We start from the raw sequence: 11,297 nt of genomic DNA, 5'->3' as shown, positions 1-11,297 counted from the left end.
ATATTTTTCTCATCATGTAAATTAAATGTTTTTACATTAAATACATAGTTCTAAAGCTACATTACATAAAGTACCTTTTACAACTATATAGGCTACAACAGAACTTAGATTTACTTTTTAAATTATCAGTATATAAAACAGAACAAAACATATTTGTGTACACTTTCATTCGACTGAGAAGGGAGACGCTGATGGAGCGCATTATATAATTATATAAAAATGGAATCAGAAATATTTGAACATACAAAACAAATCTATGGTATATTCAAATTTTGTCTTGGTCATCATTGCTTTAAAATTCATGCCTGTTACAAGCCGTCATGCTCAGCAGGTATATTTTAAGATGTCAGTGTGCAAGTTTCTTTTAGTTAAAACAACTTACACAGTTAACGTTTCATTTAACATAAAAACAAACAAGGTTAACTAATTGCTAACGATATAAAACTAACATTACATAGTTTAACCATACATATTTTGGTCTAGTGTCCTGTCGTCGTCGGCAGTGAACGTGTCAAAACCCAATAGTCATACAACTTTAAAATGCAACACAAATGTAAACTGTGAGCCGTCTGTCACACAGCCGCTAGCCATGTAACGACGCTCGGCTCATTGTTGCCACGTCTGGGATTGGGATACTTTTACACTGTGCTGTGACTGCGCTACTTTTTGTTGCGCAGACCTGGCAACCCTCCACTCCAAAACCCCACCCCTTTAATGCTCTTCGAAGTGCGTGGCCCCTGTGGGCGTGGCCTAAATTTGCTCTGTCTCTGTGAGAACCCAAAACATTTTTTTAAAACTTGGACACGCCCATTACTCCGAGCTGCAGCCAGTTCATGTTCCGTTCAGTTAAAAGTCTTCTGAGGTGAGGAGAGCATTTTACGGTATTTTTCATGTCTACACATCTTTCAAACATACATAGGCCTACAGTTTGTTTAAGCGATATTTTACAGCCTCATTTCTGTGTTGTTTTCATCGAGCACAGGGCTACTTGTGCGTCTTTTCTGGCGTCTTCCTACTGAAACAAACATTTAGTGCAGCAGCAGGGAACATGTGAGGAAAATATTGAATTAATTCAGACCAGAGCGATTTTGTGTTCGTGTGTGTGATTGTTTTGATGTTTGGAATGAGATTTTTTACTGAATGTAAAGTCAAAGTTTGAGATCTGTTGGGAATATTGACCGATATAAAGTTGGTTTGACGTTGGACGTTTGACTCGCCAGAGATTCAGCTTCAAATCACTTCAGTAGACCAATAACGTTTCAGCATAAGAACAAAAAGCAAGTTGTGCTCGAATTGTTTTAAAATGTGGAAGATGTAGTTTGTGTTTTAATCTGCTTCGCTGTATTAGAAACCCATACCTTTTTTAATGTAAAATAGCAGATAGGGACCGTCTATAAAGTACAAAACGAAGAGGGAAACGCTTAATTTTTCCATCCTTATGTTTTACTCTTGGAAAAAAAGGCAATTGAATTGTGCACACAAAACTTTGAAACACACACACACTCATCTGGTAAAAACACCGTAAATGTTAATGTGATTTTATGGACTAAACTTACCTAAAAACAGTGGAAACAACAGCGAGACGGAGTTTCCATGGCAACTCGGATCGGTATCAGCCGATACTGAATCAGTGTTGCCAACTATTTTCAAAGTAGCTAAAGCCTGCCCCAAAAGTCGCTAAATGTCGCTAGATGACGTAATGCGGCAACTAGCATATTCGTGACGTCATCACATCGGTAGCGTTCTGCCTTCCTAGTGTGTTTTCTCTCCTAATCTGTGCTCACATACTGTATTTTAATACAATATAACATAATATAGCCGAATATCAAATAAAGCTGCTCTCATTTCACATATTTATTTATTTATTTGTTTATTTTAAATATATTTTTTTTATTTTTTTTTTGTCAGGCAACAGAACGAGTATGATATAGTGAATGACTACATTTTTATATATATTTGTAAATTACATGAATTCAGAGAGTTCGGAAACTGCATGAACTAAAGCTCTGTGATAGTGAGTAATATAAGTGATAAGCACACGAGAAAAATGGAAATCAAAACGGTAAAATTAAATTCTTTAAATATAAAACAAAAGAGAATCAGAAACAGTGTTTGGTCCGTGACAACACTGTGTGCTCGTGTGTAGCTCGCTCATTCACGTCTGTCAGATGTCGTGCACTCAATGGTGCTGCTGCTTCTCTCAGCCACTCACTGAACAGAGTAGACGCTGAGAGAGGAGTGACAGCAGCGGGAAAGCAAGACCTCGCGCTCACAGGACAGTGCTGGTGACATTTGGAAAGTTTCTGAGGTTTGTCCAAAAAGTTGCTAGATTTGTCGCTAGGCGCTTTTTTGAAAAATAGTCGCTAAAGGGGTCTGAAAAGTCGCTAAATCTAGCGACAAAGTCGCTAAGTTGGCAACACTGTACTGAATACCAGGGAGCATCCCTAGTTTATTTGTTGGTTAATTTAATGCTTTTTAAATGTTAAATAACATTTGTGTGTGTATGAAAAATTGTGTGGTCAACACCATACCATAGGCGATTTAATTTATTTTTAAAAAACAAAAAATGTTTTCTGCTATTCTGACATAAATATATAGAAATGTAGGTCCACCTAACAAGACACACCCTTTAAATTTGAGATGGAAAATATGAATTTTGAATGCAAATGCATTTAAATTTTGAATTTCAAACTAAGTCAAAACAACTGCAACATGTTCCTCCAGGGGGCAGTAATACCGCAGTCTTTTTTTATTGTAGAAAGAAACACGTACAATATGAATAAGAATCTTAAGAAAATCCAATAGAGCACAGCACAACAAAATATAAAAGATGAGAGAGAAAAATAAGCAAAAAAACTTTAGGGTCTTCTAGTTTAAATTTCCTTAACTCTTTCGCACGTAAGTTTCAAATATTTTGTCTGACCCCCCAGCGTGAGTTTTTTTTAAGGCGACCGTTATTTAGAACGTATCACTTTATGGTTTCCATGGTGACACGTCATTGCTTGTTATGTGACACACAGCAGCACTGTATGAATGATGATCTGCTTTCATTTAATTTTTCCTTTTTTATTCAAAATATTCACAAATTTGTTAACTATAGCATGAAATATCTAATATTCCGATTGCCAAATATGTGCAAGTGGATGTGTTTTGCTGTTTAAACACCTTTATAACGATCGCGTTAGTTGAGCCATATGAGCGATGGGCGCCGCCATGTTAGTTTGCACCGCGCAGAGAATCGGATCTGTTGGATTTACAAGCCGTGAATTTATCCACTTCTCCTGAAATACATGAAAGTAAGTGTGCCGGTGAACTGGGGAAGAATAGAGTAAGCTTTTAAGTTACTTTCACAATGTATATCTGATATGAATTAAACGTGTTGTCAAGTTATAATGGAAAGGGTTGTTATTTCCGCTTCTATAGACATCATTGTGTATTTTACAAACTCTAAATATATTGTTTTGTTAGTACTCATGTGCATTTAAATGTCTGAAACCTGAAATGAACATTATTTGGTTGAAAACACTGCATATATGTGATATGAAAAGCGCTGCGCGCGTCCGTCTCTGGTTTAGCGCCAGTTAAAGCGCGCACGCACATTTGAATTTGGCAGTTGATCACGTAATGCGCTGAACGTTCTAATCACACCGGTGTGATCGTACGCTCCTGGGGCCAGCCAAGACTGATCACACCGGTGTGATCGTACGTGTTAAAGGGTTAATAAGCTAAGTAGTCTTCTTCATGTAATGCATTTTTACAGTACACCCAAAATTCTTTTTGAAAGATAGAAAATAATGGTTTTGTCTTAAGGCACTTACATTTGTGAATGAAAATTTTTCCCAAAATAAGAAAAGTATTCAGCAAAAATTGAATTTGTATTTAATTTTTAGAAAATTGAGAATTCACCTTAAAAGGAACTTTAAGCCACTTATACATATCAGACCAAAAAGCTCTACTATACAGTCAACGAAAAGATGTACAGTAATTTCAATGTCAAAACAACAGAAAGTACAATTACTGTGGTCAATATTAAATGTATGTCTAAGAAATTCTGACGACGGATAGATATCATTATAAATTTTAAAGTGTACTTCCTTGGCTTTGGGAGGTATGGGAAAAGAGAGATATAAAGTTCTTAATTTATGAATGGAGCTCGATACCGCACAGACTTTAGAGATTTATAACAATTGTTGCACTTCAATAACATATAGCAATAGCATCACTTCTTACAGTAAAAACAACATCAAAACATCTTTTTTTTTTTTTTCATTGCCACTGTGACATTGGGCTTGCTTGGCTGGAGTTTAAAAGATTCTTATATTTAGCTTAGTAATATCATTAAAGGTGCATAATAGCTTACTCAAAATTTCTTTCATAATTGATTAACTCTGCTACATCAATCCTGATATTGAACTGAATTAACATTGAACTAACTTGAGTTGAATAATGACACTATTCCCACTAAGCAAAATCATGTCCAGAAGACGTCTTTGTCACAAAAGTCATATGTTGAAAAGACGACCGCTGAGGAGCCAGAATGAACTTTTTTTTTTTGACGTCTTCTGAATGTCCAATATAGACATTCGTGGAACCTCCGTACAAGGTTAAAATAAAAACCCAGCCTCTGCTCCATCCACAGGCAGTAAAACACACGTTCACACATTTAGTCCACTTAGCATCTGTAATTCACACATCATTGGATTGTGAGGGAAACCAGATCTGAACAAAGACTTTCTGGCTCAGCTGAGACTCGAACCAGAAACCTTCTTGTTGTGAGGAGACAGCGTTTCCCACTGAGACACTTGTTCTGGTTTCTCTCACAATCCAATGATGTGTGAATTACATATGGTGTGAATGTGTGTTTTACTGCCTATGGATGGATCCATGGATCCAGCATATACTTTGTAGACGGTCCCTATCTGGCCTAAGCGCTAGCGTGTCACTGCTAGAGATAAAATACCTTGCTACACATTGAGAAGGATTAAAACTGTGATGTGTGTTTAGTTCTACATTATAACTCTTTTCAAATACGCCACTTTTACATTTATAATTATTCACAAAGAATCTATTGAACATTTTCGTGGCTGAATATCTAACATATCCAACATCTAACGTCAAACCAACTTTATATCAGTAATTTATGGGAATCGATCTCAAGTGTTGCTGCTGCCATTTTATTTCTACTCTTCTGACATCTTTGGCAGATCAAACTTGTTTCTTTATTGTAATTTATTAATTTAGCGACATAAGTGAGGAATACAATAAGCGAGTAATTGTAAAGAGGCAAATAGACACAAGAAGTGCTCACAATACAAGTTAAGACTTTCTGTCATATTGTGATAAATTACAGTATTATCTTTTAATATAGAGCATTTTTATATGCTTTTAGCATCCTGACTCAATCAGTTTCTAACAGCAAACAATAAGAATAAAATGAGATGATCTGCTGATAATCCTGAATGATTTCATGTCAATAGTTCCTGTTTTCACCTCATTTATTATGCTGATGTCTTCAGATCTGCTGTAAATTGACACTTAAGGCTATTTCATTGCTGTAAACAGACTGATGGGATTTGTTGGTGCTTTCAATTGTTTTTCTTTCCAATATTTATTTTAGCCCGAATTGACATTTATTTATATTCTGTTGTCTATTAGTATAAAAATAATTGTATGCTTAGGGCTATGTTGACTTTGTTCTTTCTGTTTTAAATTCTCTTAACAGATTATATATTATAAATTCTTCAACAAGTTAGTTCAAATGTACCACAGTAAATACAAGAGTATGTGATAAATTCTTGTAAAGGTGGTCATGATCATTTTTTCTCCTCTTTTCATCAGTCTTTTTAGTGGCTGTTTTCATTTTCTTAGGCTATTGAGAGAATAAAACACAGAAATTACTTAATTTCCCTAAAAAAAACAAAAAACAATTTGAACTGGAACATTTAGGAAAAATGATTTATTTATTGAATTTATATTTGAAATAACACAAGAACATTTAATAAAACCAAAAGGTAGAATAACAATCAAAAATCGAATGTCTATGATGATTAAATTCTGGAATCTGAGTATAATAACATGGAAGAAGAACATCAGAAGTGGTGCCACGAGAGACAGCAAGATGCAAGTCAAGATAAGTGTAAGGGTTGAAAAAACAAGCCAGTTATGTACCTTAAGCATTAGGAAAAACTTACATCAGACCCTTCCAGGTCTGTTTGGATAGATGAGAGAGGTCAGCTTGAACCTTTCCATTGTTTTGGATAATTTAAAGGATTTATGACATTTTATGGTTTCCTGCTATCAAGCCAGTCATTTGGATAATTTTATGGTCCCGTGACTGTTGATATTACTAGATAGAGTAAAAAAATAGCACCCAAAGTGTGGGTTAACACCACAGAATAGCAACGTTAACACATTTCAAATGTCATGTATCATTTGAATACAAAATATTATTACAGGAAAAGGTACATGGAACAGGAACATCGATTCTGAGAATATCTTCGCTTTGGCAGAATATGGCAAGCGTCCAACATCAACCACAAGTGTCACCATAACCATAAGTCATAAATGATAATTAATGATTAATATAGGATATGAATAAAATGCATAATATGAATATTGACCATTTTGTATTCACCAAAAACCGTTAAATTATACATTTTTGTTTTGTCAGATCAGCTCTGCCCACAATCACATCATCAGTGAAGCTCCTCTCACATAAATTCTCCAATAAATACTGGAATATTCCCATCAGACGAGCATCAAAGCATCAGGAAATGCTGAAATCTGCAAAGACTGAGTTTATTAAAGAGGACAGTGAGAACATGAGTGATCCAGAACCCTGCAGAATGAAACACAATGAAGATACTGAAGAACAAAGAGGTTGGTGTTTATTCTTCATTCATTCATGATGCTGAACAACATTCATGATAGAAAGATTCAAAAACACTTTAGCACATTTAGATAAACAGTTGAACGGAAATGGGTACAAAATGTCCTTGTTTGTTTTTAACAAATGTTCAGTAAAGGGAAGTTTAGAGAAACTTTAATTTGTGACTGTCAACGTCAGTTCAAACTAAATATTAGTTTTGCTGTTATCAAGTAGATGAACTTTCCAAAATGGCCGACAGGGTTGTAAGCATACTTTAAGTAAAACCTGGAGCTGTAAGTATAAAGCAGCTCAGAGTAAAATTTTAGTTTTAATTCTCTGGGGTCTGAGGATTTTGACCATGTTCTATTTCAAATCTGAAGATAACTCTGAAGATAAATGTTTTTCAAGACCATGTCATGTGATTTTATTTTGAGGAGATTAAATCCCTAATTTCTTTCAAACTACTCACTTGAGCTTCCTTGAAAGCGTATCAAATGCACTTCATGAAAAAAAAAAATAATAATTTCAGTGAGCTTTACACTTCAAAATTATTTGTAACAATAACAGCTAGGGGGCAGGTGCATCTAGGACTAGCATTTCAGCTTAGTGTGCCATCAATATAATGTAGCCCTAAAAGGCCTTTCATGAGAGAAACAGTGTATAAAAATCATAAAAACAAAACAATTAATGATTACAATATCACTTTATTAAATTATTGATCATGGGCAAGAAAAACATTTTCATTTTCAGTCTTCACTTTAAAATATATATATTATTTCTATAAAATTCTGAAAATTAATTGTTTTTTCTTCCATTTTAGATATGTTTAAAGAGGAGGAGGACAGTAAAGAACTGAGTGAAGTGGAAGAGAAACATCATGTCAAACCTGGAGAAAAACCTTTGAGTCGCTCAAAGACTAAAAAGACATTTTTAAAGAAAAGAACAGCAAATAAATCTTTCACCTGCACTCAGTGTGGAAAGAGTGTGACAACCAAACAAAGTCTTGAGCATCACATGAGGATCCACAACGGAGAGAAGCCGTTCACATGTAATCAGTGTGGAAAGAGTTTCTCAGAGAAACGAAATCTTGAGGTTCATGTAAGAGTTCATACTGGAGAAAAGCCATTCAAATGTGATCAGTGTGAAAAGAGATTCTCAAGAAAAGATAATCTAGAGATTCACATGAGGATCCACACTGGAGAGAAACCATTCACATGTGATCAGTGTGGGAAGAGTTTCACACAAAAACCAAATCTTAGGAAACACATGAAGAGCCACACTGGAGTGAAGCCATTCACATGTGATCAATGTGGGACAAGCTTCGCATCAAAAGTATGTCTTCGGGAACACATGAGGATCCACACTGGAGAGAAGCCGTTCACATGTGATCGATGTGGGAAGAGTTTCCCGTACAAACGAAGTCTTAACACGCACTTGAGACTTCATACTGGAGAGAAGGTGTTCACATGTGATCAGTGTGGGAAGAGTTTCACACAAAAAATACACCTTAAGGTTCACATGATGATCCACACTGGAGAGAAGCCGCATGTATGTGATAAATGTGGGAAGAGTTTCATAGGTTCAGCACGCCTTAAAAGTCACATGAGAATCCACACAGGAGAGAAGCCGTTCATGTGTGTTCTGTGTGAAAAGAGTTTCACATGCAAAGAAAGTCTTGATCATCACCTGAAAGTTCATACTGGAGAGAGACCGTTCACATGTGATCAATGTGGGAAGAGTTTCATGGATTCTTCAAAACATAAAAGACACATGAAAATCCACACTGGAGAGAAGCCGTACGCATGTGATAAATGTGGGATGAGTTTCACAGAATCAGGAAACCTTAAGAGTCACATGAGAGTCCACACCGGAGAGAAGCCGTTGGCATGTGATAAATGTGGGAAGAGCTTCGGGGATTCAGGACACCTTAAGAGACACATGAGAATCCACACTGGAGAAAAGCCTTTCATGTGTGAACAGTGTGAAAAGAGATTCTCAAACAAATATAATCTTAAGCTTCACATGAGAATCCACACTGGAGAGAAACCGTTCACATGTGATCAGTGCGGGACAAGCTTCAAAGATAAACCAAGTCTTGAGCTTCACATGAGAGTTCACACCGGAGAGAAGCCATACATGTGTGTTCATTGTGAAAAGAGATTCACTCACAGACAAAATCTTAATGCTCACTTGAGGATCCACACCGGAGAGAAGCCATTCACATGTGATCACTGCGGCAAAACATTTATTGTGTCATCAAACCTGAAGAAACACCTGACAGTTCATACGAAGCAGAAGCCACATTCATGTTCTGTGTGTGGAAAGAGTTTTTCACTGCTGCAAAGTTTACAAACACATGAGAAAATACATACTGGTGTAAAACCTTATATGTGCTTTGAGTGTGAGAAGCCTTTTACTCATGCAAGTGCTCTAAGGCAGCATAAGAAGATTCACACTGGAGAAAGACCTCACAAGTGTTCATACTGTGAAAAGAGATTCAATAAGTCAGCAGATCTGAAAACACATGAGAGGATTCACACTGGAGAAAGACCTTACAAGTGTTCACACTGTGACAAGAGATTCATTCGGTCAGCAGATCTGAAAACACATGAGAGGATTCACAGCAGAGAGAAGCCGCACACGTGTGATCAATGTGGAAATAGTTTCTCTTATAAAAGTCACCTGAAGCTTCACATGAAGATCCATGCAGTGAAGAAACCACTTAATGGAGAAACCAATTAGTTTCCTAACAGCCATGATGAGTGATGGGACATTTTGTTGGTTGATTTTAGGGGTGGGCAATCTGATTGTGATCAATCTTGAAAATGTCTACGAACTACTTTTCAAGAGAATCATGGAGATTGTGAACTTATATATATTACAAATTGTTAGAACCCTATGGGTGTGCCTGTGTTTTCTCTCTCACTCGCTTTGTCATTTTTTTTAGGCTCCACCAATTTAATCTGCTGTTAGTTTGGTAACATGTCAATCTCTATCAATGGCATGACGTAATCTCCTCCGCTGCCTCTCCTGCCACTCTGCCTTGTTTTGTTGTTTAGTATCTTTAATAGTGAAGCACACGTGACACTCGCTGTGTTTTCAGCCTCTACCGTCTGTCTATTTGAGGACATTAATGCACAAACTTTAATGAAATGTGTATCTCAGTCAGTATGTCCGTCACCACATTGGTGTGGATACTGTACTTATACGTCTTGGAAGGATGTATAATTGGGGTACAAGGGTAAATAAAGTACTGGTTGTTTCAATAAGTACTGTACAGTGTTCCCTTTACTCTTTAGTTTAAAAACTATGTCTATAAAAGGTAATATTTTATATATTTGAGGTCTGAGATGTGGGAACCGAAAGGGCATACAGTTTGCAGTTCAGCTCAGTATTGCTGTCTAATCAGCCAATATTCTCTTAAAAAGCCTGCATAGCACCATATCATGGTTTAAAGTGTTAGTTCACCAAAAAATAAAAATGTTGTCATTTATTACTTAACCTCATGCCGTTCCACACCCGCAAGACCTTCATTAATCTTCGGAACACAAATTAAGATATTTTTGTTCAAATCCGATGGCTCAGTGAGGCCTTCATAGGGAACAATGACATTTCCTCTCTCAAGATCCATCATCATCAGTTGGCTGCAAATATTTGTGGTTTGCAGGCATCAACAATCTTTTTCCATTCCGTTCTCTTTCTTGCTGCTGTTCTCATTTCTTCAACTGATGGTAGTATCTCACTGTTGATCAATTTGCCTATGTACTGCGGGTAGAGAAGATTTGGTTTACCATGCTTTCTTCACCTGTGTCTTTCGATTGGTTGGTAGAGAACGTACTTGTTGATCAGCTCGAACTCTGACAATGACCGATATATCTAAGTTGCCTCCGTTGTATCTGGAGGTCAAACGTTTGGTATATCACTGCGTTTGTGACTTTGTCCAAGTGCTTGATGTTGAGCATTACTCTGTAGCAGTTGGTGGCAAAACTGTTGAGGCTTTGTTTGAGCTTCTCTGTTATAATCCAGCTTTCGCAACTGAACAGAAGTATTGATAGGCATGCTGCTTGGAAAATGTTTATTTTGAGACGGATAGGAAGGTTCTTTGAGCGAAATATGTCCTTCATTTTCCAGAAGGCTGCCCACGCTACGGCCTTTCTTGTGCTGATGTCCATTTCGCTCGACTTGACCATTGATCCCAGGTACTTATAATCTCAAGAGCCATAAAGCTACTAAAAACACATCTAAATCCGTTCATGTGAGTACAGTGGTTCAATATTAATAAAGTGACGAGAATATTTTTGGTGTGCCAAAATAACGACTTATATAGTGATGGCCGATTTCAAAACACTGCTTCAAGGAAGATTCGGAGCGTAATGAATCAGTGTATCGAATCATGATTCGGAGCGCCAAAGTCTAAATAAGTCTTTGT

At 36.6% G+C, this 11,297-nt stretch overlaps 1 protein-coding gene across 3 annotated transcripts; it reads left to right on the top strand.

Moving 5' to 3' along the window:
• Nucleotides 1-749: 749 nt before the first annotated feature.
• LOC125280184 (oocyte zinc finger protein XlCOF6-like) lies at nt 750-10,137 on the top strand. Of its 3 annotated transcripts, none has more exons than XM_048210532.1 (3): nt 750-862; nt 6,671-6,879; nt 7,689-10,137. In XM_048210532.1, exons 1-3 carry the CDS (start codon nt 834-836, stop codon nt 9,608-9,610), a joined length of 2,160 nt encoding a protein of 719 aa, XP_048066489.1. In that variant the 5' UTR covers nt 750-833; the 3' UTR covers nt 9,611-10,137. The 3 variants fall into 3 exon arrangements, with proteins under 3 accessions (XP_048066489.1, XP_048066500.1, XP_048066493.1); XM_048210543.1 differs by having other exon boundaries at nt 755-862; nt 6,676-6,879; XM_048210536.1 differs by having other exon boundaries at nt 820-881.
• The last annotated feature ends 1,160 nt before the right edge of the window (nt 10,138-11,297 follow it).

The sequence above is a fragment of the Megalobrama amblycephala genome, linkage group LG1 (genome assembly GCF_018812025.1).
Source record: "Megalobrama amblycephala isolate DHTTF-2021 linkage group LG1, ASM1881202v1, whole genome shotgun sequence".
NCBI classification, from domain to species: Eukaryota; Metazoa; Chordata; class Actinopteri; order Cypriniformes; family Xenocyprididae; genus Megalobrama; species Megalobrama amblycephala.
The sequence above is the reverse complement of the archived record's forward strand: the minus strand, read 5'-3'. Positions and strand labels throughout refer to the sequence as shown.

Excerpts from the sequence above, each read along its gene's own strand:
- LOC125280184 (XM_048210532.1), top strand. The coding sequence starts at position 834 with ATGTTCCGTTCAGTTAAAAGTCTTCTGAG. Across the intron at positions 863-6,670 it reads TCAGTTAAAAGTCTTCTGAG|ATCAGCTCTGCCCACAATCA; the intron begins GTGAGGAGAGCA and ends TTGTTTTGTCAG. Across the intron at positions 6,880-7,688 it reads AGATACTGAAGAACAAAGAG|ATATGTTTAAAGAGGAGGAG; the intron begins GTTGGTGTTTAT and ends CTTCCATTTTAG.